This window comes from Mesocricetus auratus, unplaced genomic scaffold (genome assembly GCF_017639785.1).
Source record: "Mesocricetus auratus isolate SY011 unplaced genomic scaffold, BCM_Maur_2.0 Super-Scaffold_100008, whole genome shotgun sequence".
Taxonomy (NCBI): Eukaryota; Metazoa; Chordata; class Mammalia; order Rodentia; family Cricetidae; genus Mesocricetus; species Mesocricetus auratus.
The window spans coordinates 61,206,349-61,226,205 of record NW_024429192.1 but is presented as its reverse complement, the minus strand read 5'-3'; the positions used below and the strand labels follow the sequence as shown (position 1 = coordinate 61,226,205).

Below are 19,857 nucleotides of genomic sequence, written 5' to 3'. Positions count from 1 at the left end.
CATAGCCAAAGCTTCCAGCAGTGGCACTAATCCTCATGACACCAATAGTTGTGTTTCTCTGCTTTCTGCCCTGGCTGTATGCCTGGGAAGAGGGAAGCTGATGAGGGTAGGAAGTTAGTAGGCTCATTCCCATCCAGTGTAGGCATGAGGTGCATGCCTGTAATCCTAGCTCTAGGGAGGCTAATAAAGCAGGGGTTTGCCCTTAGATTCACACAGAACAAAACGAAAACCACCTCATCCCACCATCTATGTGTTCTTAACCACTTTTGCCCTATGCTCTTCTTTTCACAGTTGAGACTGAGAAAAAATTAGCCGAGTAATACTTTTTATATGAGTCTTTGCCTGCAAGCAAAACTGTAAAGATGATTGGCTCAGTGAATATGAACGTAAACTTGGTTTGGTATGGAAGCAGCGGGCAGACTCAGATGTGCTAGTGGTTGAGATAGGTGAAGTAAATGTGTTGGGGTGTAGAGCTCACCTAAAGGAGCCAGCCCTGCTCAGTTCAGTGAATGTGTCCTGTGGGGATGTGAGCCGATTAAACAGTGCCTTGGTATGTCACCCTGCCTGTCTTGGAACTCACTATGTAGACTAGGCTGGCCTTGAACTCACAGAGATTCACCTACCTCTGCCTCCTGAGTGATAGGGCTAAAGGCCTATGACACTATGCCCAGCTCTGCTGTCTTTTTATTAGTGTACATGCATTTATCAGTGAACTTGCATTTCCTGATCAGCTGCTATTCGGTTTCACATTGTTTTATCATGTTGCATATTAATTAAGGGTAAGTAGTCTGAATGCAGCCTTTTTCTTTTATGTCTAGGTTGCTTGGGAGACGCTGCAGGAGGAATTTTCCCGCTTCATGACAGAACCCAAAGGAAAGGAGCACGATGACATATTTGACAAACTCAAGGAAGCTGTGAAGGAGGAGAGTATCAAGCGGCACAAGTGGAACGACTTTGCAGAAGACAGCTTGGTACGCCCTCAGCCTGGTTAGAGCTTGGTGCGCCCTCTGTCTAGTCAGGATGCCAGCATCGTTTTCACGAGTGTCTCAAACTCATTCTTTCATGGAGTTCTTATATGACTGCAGTGCAAAGTAATAGATGTATGCTTTGTATCCTGCCCTTCATTCCGCTGGATCTTCTAAAATACCTCGTTCTTTTTTTCCTTGACTTCCATTTCAGAAGAAAATCAGTAAGCAGATTCCCATACATTTCCACGAATTGCCATTCATTAGTTATTTTGGGCCTGTATGTAGGTACCTTGGTGTAAAATCTTAGCACTACCTACCATGTATTGAATATCTACCGTGTGCCAGGAACAACTCCTAAGTACTTTGTAAGCATCATTTGGTTGACATTTTTTTCAGAGTCTGGGACCTTATATGTGCTAGGCAAGGCCTCTAGCAACAAGCTATATCCTGATCCTCTTTTTCTTTAAATAGGGTCTTACTAAGTTGCCCAGACTGGCCTTGAATCTATAACCCAGGCAATCCCTGAACTGTCAGCCCTTCTGCCTACATCTGCTCAATAGCTGAGAATATGGGCTTGACCCACCAGGCCCAAAGCTTGATTGAATCCTGAAGCAGCTCTGTTGGGTTTTGTTGCTGGGTAAGAACACCTGAGTTTAACAAGAGGGAAGGTTACTTGGACTTGGGTTTCCAAGGTTTCTCTCTGTGAGTTGCTTGGTTCAGTTGCCTTTAGGCTGTGGAGTGAGGATCTGATAGGCAGGCATAGTAGAGAAAAGCCGCTCAGTTCATAATAGCCAAGCAGAGAGGTGAGGGGACCAGGGCCGAGAGACAGTCTTCAGAGGAACTCCCACAGAAGCCTGCTTTCCTCCCCAGGCCCCACTGTCCCATGATCCCTTTAGTACTTATTCATCAATGGATTCATTCATTGATGACGTTAGTGCCCTCATGATCCAGTCACGACTTATTGGTACCAACATCAGGGGGCCAAGTCTTTTGGTGGACACATCAGGTAAGGATAGCCACAGTCTCATCATGCTCATTGGGTGATTTTCTAGAACAGCACAGATCTCACTGTGTACTGTTTGTAATCATAATTTCATTTTGGAGAAATATTTGTCTTTGTATTTGAAGACTATATCCTTATTTTACTGCCTGGAAGACAGGTTTTTCCAAAAGAATTGCCAGTTTCATTCATTCACTCAAAAGTTACAAAATTTAGAAACCAGTTTTTAATTATAAAAATAACAGCTAATGTTTATGATTGTCAGTGATTGAGCCTTTGCCCTGTCACTGTATTTCTGTTAGCAATGAGAAAATGGTTAATAATGGTTTTTTCTGTCCTGTTATAAAATATTTCTGCATAGTTCATGTGGCAAAGTAAATACAGAAAGCAATGTGACCCTCTGGGTAGTATGGTTCTAGCTCTTGGGGTTTATATAGTCCAGTGTGCTGTTTATGTACCTGTGCCGTCCCCTCCGTTAGCTCTTTAATTTCATCCACTAAAAATTCCATTTTATTTTCCAGAAAAAAACTGGCAGGTGCAGCCAAATAAAAGGAGCTCCTGCATTTCTGTGGAAATAACTTGCTGTTATGTGGTCATTTGTTATGTTCAATATTTACTAGGTTGCCAGCTTACATAAAATTACTGACATGTGAGAACATAATTAAATTAGCTTTTTCTGCCCTGACTGTTTCAGAGGGTCATTCAGCACAATGCCTTGGAAGACCGGTCCATATCAGATAAGCAACAGTGGGATGCAGCCATTTACTTTATGGAAGAGGCACTTCAAGCTCGGCTCAAGGATAGTAAGTAGGGACATAGCTCTTGGGTTGTAAGCATTATAAAATATAATCCATGGGCCAGCGAGATAGCTTGGTGGGAAAAGCAAATTGTCTTGAAAGCCTGAGAACCTGGGTTGGATCCCTGGAACCCACGGTGGAGACAGAGAAGAGATGCCCGAAAGTTCTCTGACCTCCACTTATGCACTAAGGCACATGCACTTCTAAACTCACACACATGCCACATATACACATACATACACTTCAAAGTCTTTGTCCTGAATACAGTTGGATATTTAATTGTGTAATTTTTTTGTGAGTTGCTTGTGACTAATTAAAGAGATTAAGTTGGACACCAGATACTTATATTTATTCCTTACACATAGGAATTATGTAAACAATTGTACTTTTCACATATTTGGAGCTCATACATAATTGTCATACTTTTGCCATACCAATCATATCATTGTTTATTTTAATTAATTTTATATTAATACAGCATTTAGAAATAATTAAAAATTTATAAGCATTGTTAGTTATAATTTATAGCTTGATAAGTGATAAAATTCCGACTGAATTAATTTTTATCTGTCTTCTAGCTGAAAATGCTATTGAAAACATGATAGGCCCAGACTGGAAAAAGAGGTGGTTGTACTGGAAGAATCGAACTCAGGAACAGGTAGGAAACATCTCTGTTCTCATGGTGGTATTTTGTTCATGGTTTAGTTTGCTTTGGAGTTTTGGATTTCTTTAGCCCAGGCTGGCCTTGAACTCACAGCAGTTCTCCTTCAGCCTCTTACTTGCTGAGATTATAGGTATGTGCCACCACATCTGCCTTCATTTTGCTCATTTCAGTTCAAACATTGACACACAGTCTTGGGGCTGGTGAAGATGACTCAGTGGGTAAGAGTTCTTGCTGTGTAAGCATGGGACTTAAGTTCAGATCCCAGTACCCAAAAAAAGTCCAGCGTAGCTACATGAGCACCTGTAACCACAGTGCTCCTGGGGTGGAGACAGGAGGATCTCTGGGGTGGGCACTGGTAGCCAGCCTAGCTCCGGGTTCACTGGGAAAGCCTGTCTAAGGGACAGGGTGAAGAGTGACAGCACAGGGCATCTGGTGTTCTCCTCTGAGCTCTGCGTGTGCCCACAGGTGCCAGCAACCACACACTTGCACGTATATCACACATGCATACATCAGAACCACACGCACGCACATATGCACATGCATGTGCATGCACACACAGGCACATGTTCATATGCATACAGTCTTCTCATGGCTCTAGAAGGTTCTTTAGAATTTTAGTTACATAAACTATCTAAATTATGAGTCTGTTTTATTAAAACATTAAAAAAATACTACAGTGTACTTCATTTGTAGTTGACTACTTTGTTCATTTCAGTTCCCTAAATGAGGTTCAAAAGAGTAGTTGGCCTAGAGAGATGACTTGATGGTTAAGAGGATTTGCTGCTCTTATAGAAGATGTGGGTTTGGTCAGTACCCAGAACCCACAGGACAGCTTACAACCCACTTGAAACTCTAGTTCCAAAGGATCTGATGTCCTCTTCTGGTCTCTGAGGACACCAGACATACACATGATGTCACATACATACATGCAGGCAAAATATACAAAGTAAAATAAATAAAATCTCTTTAAATAAAGAGTAGTTATAAACAACAAAACATGAAACAGAATCAAAGGATATGTAACAATTGTGCTTAGGAAGAATACAGATTTATATATATATATATATATATATAATTTTATTAAATTGTCTCTGAATTTTTCTTTTCAAAGTTTATTCATATTATTTTACCTTTTGTTAATATGCATACAAAGTAAATATGAAAATTCAGATGGGAAGTATGGTAGAACTCATCCTGTAGTCAATATTGAATGAGCTCTTCAGAACAAAATGACAAAGCTAAGTATAAACAACTTTAAAAATCAGTAAATTGCAGAAAAAAAGTGTGAGTCACCCCACACCCACCCCTTTTCATTCCTTTGAACTCTCATAGCTTCTTTTCTTGTGAACATCAGTCTCATCTTTCAGTACAGTTCTTAAAGGGAAGTACATAAATAGAACATAGAATCAAAATATACAAATGCACGAAATAATAAGAAAAAGAGGTGGTATCCAGTCCGCTTGGATTTGTTTCCCGTGTTCACTGAATCTACTTAATTAGCAAAAAGGATGCTAAAACATAGAAAAATTCAGAGGTACGGAGAATAAAATTCTACTGACGAGCATAACCTTATTTCCATGTTAAATAAAGTTAATGAAATGCATGGTCAGTGCCCTGTTTCTTCCCAGTGCCTCACAGTCCTTATTTCATAAGCTCCCCAGAGTAACTTATTCGACCCTAAGTCAGCAGCGCTTGTGTTCTCACTGCCAGACAGATGGACTGAGAAAAGTGCGTCTAAAAGACCTGTGGTACTCTCCATCAGAGGTCTCTGGCTTGGACACAGGAATATACATTGATTAGAAACAGCTGGTATATGGCAGCTAAATCCAACAACATTGGGCAATCAGTGACCTTAGAAACTTCTGGTAAATAGACTAACTAAACAGAGAGAGACAATCCTGCTCACACATTGTTTTTATCCAGAATCCATTTAAGAGAAGTTTTAACACATGCATTGTAAGGTCATTGCAAAGGATCTGAACTCCCAGAAGAGGAATCTGGAAACCCTTCCTAGTTGAGCCTTCACCCCTGCTGCCCCAGGCTTGGGACAGCATATGTAAGACTCAGGCTATGGTTTAGATAAAGGGGAGAGGACACCAGAATCACCTGGGAGGTGCTTGTGTATTGGTTTTGCTTTTTCCTTTAGAATATTGACTGACTTCTTTAGAATATTGACTTCTCTTTCCCTGATCTTTCTGTCCTTACACTCCCAGCTCCCTCTTACCAGGAAGATAGAGTGGGAAGCATACATATTTCAGGAGAGGCAGAAGCCATTCCCAGGTCAGTGCAGATAGCTGTATGCAGTTCTTCTGTCTTCCTGGGTGACAAGACTTAGCAAGAAAAGAAACAGATGATTTTCCTTTGAAGATGAGAAACCCAGGGGCTGGGGAGATGGCTCAGTGATTAAGAGTGCTTGCTACTCACCCAGAGTTCAGTGCCCAGAACCCATGCCCTTCTTCTAGCCTCTGGTCAGGTGGTGACCCTCCATGCACACAATAATAATAATAATAATAATAATAATAATAACAATAAAAAATAATAATAAACCTTTTATGAGAAAACCCATGATAATTTATGCCTTTATGTTCTGTAGGGAAATCCCACCCTGTGAAACATTCTCACTATGTCTTAGCATAACGATTAGCCTGGATAAATGAGAAAAAGCTTTCTTTGGAAGGTTTTGTTGTTTTAATAGTGGACTGGTGATGACGAGAATGTAGGCATAAAAGCTCAGGCTGGGTGGAAAACGTTACATTAGGATTCCTGCCCACCATCCACTTGATAGAATAGAGTTGTGTGAATGAATAACCTGTGAAATTTGTACTTTGATTCACAACTGGTCAGTTGCAGAGTGTCCTTGTAGAGTGGCCAGAGTTTGCTGCTATGCTATAGTTTAAGGCAAGCTCTCTTATAGTGTAGTGATGTTATTAGTGATTTGCAGCTAGTGTCTTTTACCATCCATGTCTGAATGAAAGATTAAGAACATAAATGAGTAGTGTTAAGAGTCTTATTTTAAAACTTTTAATTAGTGTATATGTTGTCTTCCTTTGCTGAGATTAATGCATAGTTGCAAAGAAGAGACTGAAAGTGAATTAAGAATACTTCAGGTATAGTTCGAAGTATGATTTTTTTTTAATGGAAGACCTTTTGAAAAGCATCAAACTACACACTTGATATTTCATTGGTTAGAATGGAAACACTTGACAAAGTCTTGAGTCATTGAAGGAATTTATGGGATATTGCTTTTTCCACATAGCCCTACATAGAGACTTTCTCTTAGACACTAATTATACTCTGCAGGCAAGAATGAAAGCCTGTCCTAAGGAGCTTGGTGCTATGATTTCACCAATAAATCACTCATAAGGTGAGTGGCTCAGCGTTCATAGGCTTCCTAATTTATGTCCTTCCTTATCATAATTAACAGTAATGGTGCAGTAGTAATACACTTATTAAAATGGGCCTCTATTTTCCACAAGTGCCAAGCTTGAACTGTCTAAACAGCCTTCCTTTAACTTGTTAAAGGGTGTTCACAATGAAACCAAGAATGAATTGGAGAAGATGCTGAAGTGTAATGAGGAGCATCCAGCTTATCTTGCAAGTGATGAGATTACCACAGTCAGGAAGAACCTGGAGTCGCGAGGAGTCGAAGTAGATCCAAGCTTGGTAAGAAAAACATACAAGCATTGGGATTTAGCTCATCGGTAGACTGCTGGCCTAACAAGCACAAGGCTCTGGGTTTGGTCCTCAGCTCTGGGGAGAAACAAATACCCTGAAAGCCAGGTGTGGTGATGGATGCAATACTTGGAATGTGGAGGCAGGAGTTCAGGCTTCAAAGTGAGGCTGAGTAGCTCAGACTACAAGAGACTGCTTGGAAAAAGAAAGGGGGCGGGGCTTTCTTTTTGAATCAGCGGTCCTTATGGTGCAGTACTCCTTCCTCGTGAGCTACCTAAAATCTACATGATAAAATCTACTGGGACTGTGTGCACTGTGACTGTATAGTTATCATCATTTGAGTATATGAAGAGTAGCAATTTTTATTGCAGTTTGCTTTTTAAAGGGTAACTAGAGAAATTAAGATTTAGAAAGTTGGGTTTACATAGGTCGTTAGAGCAATTCCTAAAAGGCATTCTCAGACCTTGTCTTGGCTTCAATTTATGGTTTTAGAATACAATTGGCTTTTGTCTAAATGTGCCCTACTTATATAGACAGATATTTGTGTGTTGGGGGAGCATAGTTGTATTGTTTTGTTTTGTTTTTTGATAGGGTTTGTTTTTTTGATTGTTTGTTTTAGACCATGTCTCACTATATAGCCTTAGCTAACCTGGAACTTATTTTATAGGCCAAGTTGGCCACAAACTCACAAAGATCCACCCGCCTCTGCCTCGCAAGTGCTGTGCCAGTGTTAAATGGGGACATGCCACCATTCCCAGCAACTTTGATAATGTTTATAGTGTTTACAGTCAATGTAGCTCAATTGGATATAAGTGAACTTAGGGGGAAAACATGCATTTCAATTTTTATTAAATTAGATAAGACCTCATTCCTGACAAGAGAACAAAGATAGTCTACACATTCAGCCACATTTCTTAGCTTCATAATACTTACTTGCAGCAGAATTTTAAAAGTTCCTGCATCTGTGTTTCCTACTGCTTAGAAGTTAGAATATAAGGGACTGAGAGTCTTTAAAGGTTAGCTTAGGGGCTGGAAACGTGGCCCCTGCAGTTAAGAGCACTTGTTCTCCTAGATGACCTGGGAAACCCCATGTGGGGCACCAACATTAGAAAAATAAATCTATTGAGGAAAACAACCTGAAAACTTTCCAAGCACCTTGATTACTCTTAAATATCACCTGCTTTTGTGTTTCTGTACTTCCTTTAAATTCTACCTGAGGTGAAAACAGGGAAACCGATAAGAACCCAAGCTGCTGTACGGGTCACATTGTCTATAAACTGAACAGGAAACTTCTTGCTGGGTGTAGATCCAGTTTGTCTACATGGTCCTAACTCGTTAATAAAAGGTCATATAGCCATATGTGATGAGTTCAAGGCCACCCTGGTATACAGAGCAAGTTCCAAGACAGCCAGAGCTACTATCTCAAAAAAGGAAAAAAAAAAAAAAAAAAAAAAAGAGGCCATACAAATTGAGCATCCGCTCCTGATTCAAAAGGGGAAAATGGAAATGCTCCAAAACCTGAAACTTTATCCCCTCCAACTGATATCACATGACAGTTCTTTGTGGGAGTGGTTGGATTCAAAATCCAGGCACACTATTATAGTGCATAAAATTAGTTTTAGACTATGTGTGTAATGTATATATAAAACATAAGTGAATTTTGTATTTAGACCTTTATCCCACCTCCAAAGTATATATGTAAATATTACAAAATCATCCCACCCAAAAGTCCCACATGCCAACAGTTCTGTCTTATGTATGTTGGGCCGGGAATACTCAAGCTTTGTGTACTTTGATACTTTTAATTTTATGGCTCTTAGGTTAATACAGTAAGGATTTCTCTTGGAAGTAGAGTGGAATAGGTTGCTACTTTCTGCAGGCAAGAACGTCTCAGTTTGTTTTTGGTTTTTTTTTTTTTGTTGTTGTTGTTTTCTTTCTTTCTAGTGACACTTTGTTTAGAACATTCTATAAAGCTGCCATAATAGCCAGAGAATATGGGCTGTCAGGAGATGGCATTCTCACCTAGTTCCATTGTATTACTAGAACTGCTCCCTTTAGTAATTGATAATTCAAGTCCTGCTGTCTTCATCTGTCAAGTGGGGTTGGTACCTGTTGTGCCTGCTGGGATTATTGTTGTTGTTACGATATGTGATGAACATTAAATACTCTGACAGACCATAGTGCCACAGTGGTGGGAACACAATAGAAAGGATTGCTTTCAGTCTGTTGACATTGGTGAGCATGGTCTGAGACCAGCTTCCAGGTCCTATCATTGTCCTTGATTTCCCCACTGCTAGCTTTGTAAACATCCACCCTTACCAGCCTACCCTACAATAAGTGTGTGGCTATAGCTACAAGGCTTGCTTAGAACTTCATAGATTTGGTTGTGTGAAAACTAGTAAATCTGATATCTGACTTGAATGAGGGAAGTAGATGAAAAAGGTTGGTAGAATACGAACATTGATGTTGCTTTCAATGAACTAAAAATAAATGTATTAATTAATGTAACTTCTCAGTGGTCAACATGCCATAATACTTTGGTTTTCCTTTTCTCATTTTAGATTAAGGATACTTGGCATCAAGTTTATAGAAGACATTTCTTAAAGACAGCTCTAAATCATTGTAACCTTTGTCGAAGAGGTTTTTATTACTACCAGAGGCACTTTATAGATTCTGAGGTGAGGTTTTAGCAACAATTGTTGGAAGATGGTAAAAAGTAAACTTCAGCTTTACTATTAACTTTTTTTTTTTTTTTTTGGTGTTTTGAGACAGGGTTTCTCTGTATTGTTTTGGAGCCTGTCCTGGAACTTGCTCGGCAGACCAGGCTTGGTCTCGAACTCACAGAGATCCCCTGCCTCTGCCTCCTGGGATTAAAGGCGTGCGCCACCACCGCCCAGCTTACTATTAACTTTTAAACCCTTGAGCATCTGGGAGAAAAGAATGGGTAACTTAAAGAATAACCTTTTATCTTTTCAGAGATTTGCCAGTTTAGGAATGACTGCCTTTCATGTGTATCATCAGGGGCTAAGAAGGGAGTATGGGGAAGTGTAGTCATGTATACCCTAGAGTAACTTGAAATGTTTTTGTTTTTCTATAAGAGGAGGATGTGTATAGAGCATAGCCAACCACATGCATGGTGGGGACCATATAGCAAAACTATTTTGTTATGTATTTTTTATGTGTCATGATCCTTTTCTCACATCACTGACATCTTTGCTTTTTCTAAAAAAAAAAAAAAAAAAACTAGTTCTTGTAATGAACATAGCTCTCACACATTCTAAAGTAACCCCTAGGTGGCAGCAGACCAATACTTTTCGAGTATTTTCTTACAAACAACAAAAATGCTTTAAAGTGGCCCTTGAAAAGGCTCTGTAAATCTGTGTTGTTATTAAGTTGAAGCTTGTAAGTGCTTTTCTGGTTTATTTCAGCTCAAAGGAAACTTGTATGTATTATTAGATAAGCACTGATATTTTAGTAAGACTTAGGAAATAGGTTTTATGTTTTAAGTTTGCATCTGACCTTAACTGTTTACTACTTCAGCTGGAATGCAATGACGTGGTCCTGTTTTGGCGAATACAGCGCATGCTGGCCATCACTGCCAATACATTAAGGCAGCAGCTCACAAACACTGAAGGTAACTCCTAAAAACCAGATTGATTAGAAGACCTCAGAATTGGAATTAATAAAAGAGAAATTACAATTAGAAAATGATAGGGATAAAAGACGCTGTGTATCTACTTCCATTAGATAAAAATTATGATAAAAAGAGTGGTATTATGCGCATTGCTTTGTGTTTTGGAATTTGTATGTCTGTTCCGTGTTATGGCCTAAGAACATGTGGTCCTCGGAATATGAGCCAGATTTATGCTGATAAATGCACTAGAAAGTGAGAAGTGTGAATTCAAGTGTAGAACTAACAAGGTGATACAGATTTCCATTGTATGTAAAAGTTTTTCATTCCATACACTCATAAAACAGTGCTCTTCTGTTTTTATTTACTTTGAACAGTTAGGCGACTAGAAAAAAACGTTAAGGAGGTATTAGAAGATTTTGCTGAAGATGGTGAGAAGAAGATTAAATTGCTTACTGGTAAACGGGTTCAGCTGGCTGAAGATCTGAGTAAGTACTTACTTCCTCCCACCCCAGCCTCCTGGATCCCTTCCTCTTCCCCATGGCTCTTCGCCCATTTAATCTCCAGCTGAAAGGAAAGTTACGGCTACCAAGGAAGAACTTGTTTCTTCTGCAGTGCTAAAATACAGCATTGACCTAAAATCTTACCACTTCTAAATACTTGAATATGTGTTTCCTAGGAATAAAGATTTTTCTCCTAGTAACTCCCAAAGTTAGAGTTCACTTAGACTCATTCATCTCTTACTACTCAGTATTGTCTGACCATATAACATGATGTTCCAATTTTTCTTTCTTTCTTTCTTCCCTTTTTTCTTTCTTCTTTCTTTCTAAAGAATGGTATTGCCAAGTGTTGGTGGTGCAGGCCTTTAATCCCAGCACTCAAGAGGCAGAGGCAGGTGGGTCTCTGTGAGTTCGAGGCCAGCCTGAGCTATAGAGCAAGTGCCAGGATAGGCTCTAAAGCTTCACAGAGAAACCCTGTCTCAAAAAAAAAAAAAAGAATGGTATTTAGAAATCAAGGTCTGAGAACTAGAAATGCTTGTTATTAGTGACATATGAGTTCCCAAGCTTTCTCAGTAGAGAGGGTGTGTGTGTGTATGTGCGCCCACTTGTGCACAGATGCACACACACACATACCCATTTCTAATTGTGTGTATCTACCAAAGACTCTGAAGTGGATGCTGATGCTTACAAGTTGTGTCCAGTTCTGTCTGGTTTGTTCTTGGCTTTGCCATTTCCCATACTTGTAACTCCTCTCACAGTGAGACACAGCTCCTAGACTCCTTAACATAGTTACTTATTCTGATCAGTCCTCTTAATGTATAACCAAACTTTTTACTGCCCCCTTCATTGCAACAGCGCTTTTTTCATCCAGCTTGGACCCTTGGCCATCCTGTACCAGACCACCACCACAGTGCCTCACCCAATGCTGGTGCCCTTTTTACTGTGCAGACTGTGGCATGCTCTGATGATTGTGTCCGGCATATCCCCATCTCATCTTTCCCACATTCTCTCCCTTCCCCAACTCCTGAGTCCTCTCCCCTGAAGCCAGAGCAGGCTTTGGCCTGATTGTAGTCCAGCACCCTGCATCAGGTTACCCCACACAGATGTGCACCATGGAACCAGGCTGTAAACACCCTATTGACCTGGCTTCTTAAGTGCTGATAAGTTCCTAGCATGGAGACTTGCTTGGATCTTTGTGAGTTCAAGGTGATGAGAGAAGTGTCAGCGTATTACATGACTCTTGATAGTCAGTGCTCCGTCTGAGTCTACCTAGTTGCAGGTGTCCCTTCTTTGAGCTTATGAAACAAACTGTCCTTTCAGGATGTACTTAAATCTGTATGCTTTCTGGTATGAAAGAAAGCAAAGACTGAGTAGGAAGAAGCTTTTCAAGTTGGAGAACAGTTTGTAAGCTGAGTTTGTAGTTCTGCAGTCGGTCACGAGGGTGTCCAGGAGTAGCAGGTGGGCTGTCTGGTTTTGTGCCCATGCCTCAGCGCTGCTTTTTCTCCCTTTCTCAGCGGTGCCTCCCTCGTCCTGTTACCTCTTTCTGGCTGTCTGAGCTGCCATTGCTTTCCCTTGGCACTCTTGCTTTATTCCTTTCTTATTTTTTAAATATATCTCATTTTGCTTATTTCCGTTCCTGTCATATTTGGCTTTTCATGGTTCTTTGGCAATATAGTTAAAGTGTGTGCTGCTGCAGAAGCTCAGTATGCAAGCCTGATCTGCTATTTGTCTGTTGTGTCGTACATATGGAGCCCGCAAAGCCCTTCTTTCCTGATAAGATGCCTATTGTGATGCATAGGGAAATCCATTCAGCAAGCCTTTGAGAGTCCCTGACACATAATTCCATGCTGTTTGTTCTGTTACAGGAAAAGACTTGTCATTGTCACAATGTGTACAATTTCTGTGCTCCTCAGGACATAGTTATTAGACTGTGAATTACTTAAAGAATTTTACCTGCTTCTACATTTTTAAGTGACAGAAAAACAATGTGCTTTTTCATGACTTATAATAGAGCCTGTACAGTGACCCATACTCTCCAGTTATAATTTGATTATTTAAAGAAAGTATATTAGTAACTTAGAAATGTGCTCTGTGTAGCCAAGTTCCATGTTCTGGTAGTTTTCCTAAGAAAGCAGTCATATGACCTCCTTGAAGTGATTTGTGACTTTTGTGCAAATAGAGTTATGGTGTTAATGTTCCAAGTAATGTTCTTAATGCAGCGGTTTCACCCATGACTCAGCATCATCAGTCACACTAAAGGAGATGAGCCATGACTGCCCTGTAGTTTGAGGAGTCCTGAAAGCGTCTTTTCCGTACTGTTTCTCTTCAGTCTAAGGACTGGGAACATAGTCACAGATGCTTTCATCCAGACTACTCTCTAGGTTTCTTAGTCACGGCTGTATTGTAGGGAACAAGGTACCTAGTATTGCAGATTCATTTAGGATATAGTATGGGGCAATTGAGAGATTTAACTATAAATTTGAAATTGTAAAGAGTGGTGTCACATAGAATTTACTAAAATGTCAGTAACATTCATGTTTTGCCAGTCATAAATTTACCTGACTTTCAATCATTCATCACTTTGGATAGTCACCAACTGATTGTTCATTAAAGTGCGATTATAAGTAGTGTGTTATTCTCTCAACATTCACTATCATTCTCTACCAAAGTAAAGACTGAAACTGTGGTTAGGAAGAACGAAAACATGGGAAGAAAGCACACTTCTTGTATGAGGAGACTTGTTAAAGAAGTAAAACTCTTTGGACACTCAGAGGTTTCCGTAGCTGGAGTGTGGGAAGGGGCAGGATGAGCAGGGACACTTTAGAGTAACAAGTCAGGATGTATTTGTTGAAATGTGATGTGTCTGTGTCACCTGATACAGGCACTGTTTGATCTGCAGCTGGCTAGACATCAGGAAATTAAGACAGTGACCAGTTGTAGCTTATTGAATGAAACACAAATTCATGAATTTGGAGTTATATAGGGAGGAGATGCAAGTAGTGATGAAGAATAGAATGTTTATCTTACCATCCAGAATATCTCAATAGAAAATGCCTGTTAAAATAGTGTTCAAAGAAAATAGCTATTATTTTTAAAGTGAAAGATAACTGTCATGGGGAGACCTGAGCAATATGGTCAAGTCTAAATCATATAGCCATATCGAAGTCCTATGGGATGCTGAGAAGAGGCCATTCTTCCTAAAGATATATGCCCTTAGTGTGACAGTGCATCAGAAACCCAAGGTAAAGGATCCTCTACAGATGAGTAGTTGGCCTTCAGTTGTCAAATGCACCGAAGACAAGGCAAGCCTAGAGAACTAGTCCACGACAGCAGCTAGGGGAGCCTAAATACCACATCTGTTCCAAGGACATCAGAGGGGCTTCAGAAAGCCAGGCAGCTGTATCCTGGAAGGACTACATCAGTGTTGGATTCTAAGGCCTCATTATTTGGTTGCAATTGTTTAAGAAAAGACACTTGCTTCCAGATAGTTTACAGTGACAGTGGAGAGATAAGCCATTTGTAGTGTTGTTACAGCTTTCTGTGAGCCGGGTGGCTTTGGTTTGTTTTTTGATGAAACAGGAAAAGAAGAAAGTTACTGTTTCTAGCTAATAGAAGATCAATGTCATGTGAAAACACTTGACAGAAGATGAGGCTATAATAATAATGTCACAAGGCTGTGTACCTCAGGGACAGTGGAGCAAGATACACAATTCTTTTACAGTCTCTCCCCACAGTGTATAAACAGCCCACTGTGACCTTTATGAGACCCTTGACCCTGTAGTAAGAGTAAGTTCAACAGATTTTCAGTGTGTAAATGCAGTACCAACTGTGAAGGTAGCTATTTGGATTACCTATGAGATTTTTAGTAGTGTACCATCTATTGAAATGGAGAGTTCTGTTCAAATACCTTCTTCATGGTGGCAAAAGATGTCCTTACTATAATGCTTGATTTTATCATTGTCACCATAATAAATAAGGGTGCTTACATTCTGAGATTTGTTGTTTTGTTTTTCCCACCTTGGAAAATGATTATCTGGGCAGTAGTAACAATGGATAAGTTTCATCACTACATGGTGAGATTCTTTTATCTAACTCCTGTCCACTAAAACCCAAGTTATACTTCATTGTTTTTTCTTTGTTTTTTTTTTGTTGTTGTTGTTTGGTAGTTTTTGTTTTGCTTTGTTGTTCAAACGTTTTTATTTTGTTTTGTTTTGTTTTTCTTTTTGAGACAGGGTTTCTCTGCATAGCCCTGGCTGTTCTGGAACTCACTTTGTAGACCAGGCTGACCTCAAGCTCAGAGATCTGACTGCCTCTGCTTCTGCCTCCCAGTGCTGGGATTAAAGGTGTGCATCATCACCTCCAGGCTCCAAGTTATTCTTTCTGTTCTTTGTATATGCAGAGTCAGCCAAGAATTAAAGGGATATTTGCAGTCATTTAGACAGCTTGCTCTGAGAAAGGATTCTTTTCCCATTTATGTTATGTTTCTTTCTAACTCTATAAAAGCATGAAGTTGTTTATAGATGTGAACTGATATTTGTGCACTTATCTTGGGCCAGAAAATTGCTTTCCATAAGTTCTCACTGGGGTCTCCACTTCGGCCTTTTAAAGTAACCATAGCTATTTTTCTCATTTTAATGATTAAGAAATGGAGGCTTAGAAACACATAGTATCTGATCACAGATTTTTTTAAATTTATTACAGCGAGAGAGACAGAGACAGAGAGTGCCCTTTGTATTGGGATGTGTACATAGTGTGGCACGTCCTCCGTCTTGCTTGCTGTGTACAAATCTGTGGAACTAAGGCTTTCACTCTGTGAAAACATCTGGTTAAAGAAACACCAACATGCATATGAAGTCAATAGATGATCTGTCTTCTTTATATGGAACCTGTCTTCTTTGTATGACATATAAACTGTCTCCAGATTGCCAGATCCACTATAAACAGAGTTGCCCAAAACCTAAGTGTTTTCCCCTGTGCTGGTCTCCTACTTGATATGTATCTAGAATGACTCTGAGCTTCATGCTCAACTTACTCTTTGCTGTCACCTTCTGTATACTTGGTTAAGGGCTCCAGGCCCAAAACACCAGGGCTTCTCCTGTGGTCATCAAACTCTCCCAACTGAACACAGCCCCAGGTCCCAAGCTAAGAGCTCTTCAGTGTAGTTGTGTCCATACCTGAGCTACAAGATCCACCAACCCTTTAAACTTTAACTGGCAATAGAAATATAACAAAAAAAGACATGAAATATAAAACCAATAGTGAACTCTGTCCGTCATTGTGCAGGCATATTGTAATGGTGTAGCTGAGTAACCTTCGTGTCAAAAGCAGTAAAATCAAAGTGGCTGTTAATTTAGGATTTTGCAATATCCCCTCTGCCCGCCCCCCAGTTAATCTGCTCTACTGCCTGCCTCTATCCTACGCGAGGTGGCAACAGCTGGCCTTTTTACCAGCCTCAGAGGATTAGCGCAGGAGAGCAGCAGCGTGCTCGGCCGCTTGCCTCTGTTGACTGTTCTTTATTGTTTGATGCCTGAGCATCTCCCAGACAGCAAGCAATTGTTACTGGAAACTTAGAGTTTGTTTCTCTTGAGTGTATACAATGCTGTTTGAGCTCCTCTTTGTGTTTCTTCACGTTCCCAGTCTCCTCTTATCCGCCATCCTGTGCTTTCTCTTGATAATTAGAAAGGCACAAAGATACAACCTTTGTGTCTTAGGCTGCATGACATTCCCTTGTGACGCTAACACTTGGCCATACAGACTACAGATACAAGGCTTTTGTCTCTGAATTACCAGATATTCAGCTACATAAGTCATGTTTACTATGAGAACTCTGTTCATTGTGGTCAGTATTATGTAATGACAAAACAGATGTACTTGTTCATTTTTAAATTATGATGACAAAAAGAAAGCAACAAAAGAGTGACCTAAGACTTCATTTGCAAACCCAAGATTAGAAATTATCAAAGCCATATAAGTCTACAAAGACATTTTCAGCATCCTAATTTATAGGACAGTCATAAAGATCTCTTCATGACATGTTAAGATCTGAATGACAAAGCAGGTAGGACATAGCTAACAACTTTAGTTAGCTGGAATGTTTTTATTCTACTGTATCTAGAAAGGGAAAGTGTCGGTTAAGCCTGAGATTTCATTTCTGTTGATTGCTTTGTATTTCCAATCTTCTCCGATGCCTGCTACTGTCACACATGAGATCAATGGTCCTGAAAGACGTGTGATTAAACACCACCCTACAAGGGTCACTTTATTCTGAATGTGGAACCTAAATGGCATGACAGGAAGTTCTCTGTGATCATTCGCCACCATCACTTACCTCCCCACCCCATATATTCTAGAGATTCTTCTATTCACAACAAGGAAATTTTCTCTTCATTAATTGGGAGAGTATGTGACTCTCACAAATTTGTTTAGTCCTTTGAACACCAAATGTGGTAGCTTGTCAGTTGTGTTGCTTAACAAAGGAAATCAGTTTTAACAAATTTTAAAGAAAAGGATAGCATTGAGTTTTAGGTACCCAGGCCCAGAAAAGAAAAGGGTGGCCTGAAGAAGGGGTTCTTTATTACTCTTGCAAAGACCCCAGGTTCAGTTCCCAGGACGGGCAACAAGCAGCTCACAACTGCCTGTAACTCCAGCTCTAGAGGATCCAACACCTGCTTCTGGACTCTGTAGACATCAGACATGCAGACACTCACACATAACACATCAAATAATAAGACATGTCTTTTAAAAAAAGAAAGAGAAAAGCGAGGTACAATCAGAATAATAGGGAAGAAAGCATGAGCCGTCAGGACTAAGACTCTGGCACTCAGTTCTCTCTCAGTCCTCTTGCTGTGTCTTTGGCCTCAGTACTGTTTCATCTTTCCTGGCTTCTAGCACTCCTTTTTTCCTTTCTTTCTTACACCTTCTTCGAGGTCGTTGTCATCTGACCTAAGCCAATGTTTTTCCTCCTACCTGTTTTCTTGCCTTCCTTCGGTGATTAAAAGCACACTCAGCTACTGCCACGGTTGTGTGACTGAGCAGAAAAAATACTGCCTTCCCACTACATAACTGTATATCAGCCAAAATAATCATCTAAAGAAAATATTCTCATGTCTATTATGATTGACCCACCCTAGCAGAATGATTTGGTTCATTTATGACTACAGAGCTTGTGTATCGTGCATGGTCAGTGAATGCTTGCTCACGATCTTAATGCTGACTTTCGTTAGCCCTTCTTTGGACTTCAAAGGGGAAACTGAAGGTGCCAGAGACCTGTCTTCTGTCTCACCAGAAGCTCCAGTTTCATCCCTTGCGAGCAGCTCACATTTGCTGGATTCACTCTGATACCCACTCCTCCCTCCTTCACTGATGTCTTGTAGCCTGGCTTTCACTGAATGGAAACCATTGATTTATGGGCCCCCAATGGCTTCCTAATAGCCAGTCATCCAGTTGACACACACACAGACACACACAGACACACACACAATTAATGATTTAAGTTTATTGGAACACATTTTCTTTGGCTAGGCATATGTATATTTGTAAAAAGATTAATACTGTTTACTACAGAACCATTTCTGTTTTATGTTACTCTGAGCCATCTTTTCTGAGTAGAAGTTACTACTTTTGTAAATTCTGCCATTGTGAAGGTATTTTTCATGCTAGGGTAAAATGGGGCAACTGATGAAAACAATAAAGAATTATTTTTACCTGGAGTCTGCATGCATGAGGCAGGCTCTGCTTTGTGTTACAGCCGAAAAAGGATGGAGCTGACACAAAGAATAAAGTAATCCTTAGGGAGAGACCTCTGTTTGAGAGGCAGTATTTACACACAGAGTTCCCTGTGATGAGGCCTCAGTAGTGTGTTTTCCTGCTAATGATGAGGAAATGCAAACCCAAACTGAGCCTTTGGATGAAAGTACATTTTTCATGACCCAAGTCTATTTTTTAAAGTTTCAATTGAGGAATAAATTGATATAAAATTAAAAGGATATTTACTTTATATTATGTAGGCTACTATGCTTAACTCTTTGTTAGCAAATTTCTTTATTGCTTTAAATGAAGTTTTAAATTATAAATATTTATAAATTATAATTTAGAACTCATTATTGTAAATGAGATTATAATTCTAAATTAGAATAAAAATGATGTTACTTTCAATAATCTATGGATTGAATTTGTATTGGAGTGTTTTGTTTGTTTTGTTTTGAGACAATCACTATGTAGTTCTGACTGACCTAGAGCTCGCCATATAGACCAAGCTGTCCTGAAACTCAAAACTCTACCTGCCTCTGTCCTCCAACCCCAAGTGATGGGATTTGAGGTGTGCACAACCAAACCAACATACTTTAGCACTTTAGAGCAGTGGTTTTCAACCCTCCTAATGCTGGGACCCTTCTTCATGTTGTAGAGCTGCCCCAACCATAAAATTATTTCATTGCTACTTCATACTGTAATCTTCCACTGTTATGAGTTATAATATAAATTTTTATGAAGATAGAGGTTTTCCAAAGGGGTCATGACCCACAGGTTGAGAACCATTGCTTAAATTTGTTTGGGTTTTTCCCCCCCTTCTAATAATGTTTACCATTTCCTTAATGAGCAATATTAGAATTAAATAATAAACTTAAA

At 39.8% G+C, this 19,857-nt stretch overlaps 1 protein-coding gene across 5 annotated transcripts in view; it reads left to right on the top strand.

Annotated features, from left to right (window-relative positions):
• Opa1 (OPA1 mitochondrial dynamin like GTPase) overlaps positions 1–19,857 on the top strand; it is a 76,436-nt gene that overhangs the window by 42,763 nt on the left and 13,816 nt on the right. For all 5 annotated transcript variants that reach the window (XM_040750993.1, XM_040750996.1, XM_040750994.1 and 2 more), the window contains 7 exons: positions 819–971; positions 2,663–2,771; positions 3,344–3,423; positions 6,952–7,092; positions 9,663–9,779; positions 10,642–10,735; positions 11,110–11,220. In XM_040750993.1, the coding sequence (XP_040606927.1) occupies positions 819–971; positions 2,663–2,771; positions 3,344–3,423; positions 6,952–7,092; positions 9,663–9,779; positions 10,642–10,735; positions 11,110–11,220 (805 nt within the window). The remainder of the gene's footprint in view (positions 1–818; positions 972–2,662; positions 2,772–3,343; positions 3,424–6,951; positions 7,093–9,662; positions 9,780–10,641; positions 10,736–11,109; positions 11,221–19,857) is intronic.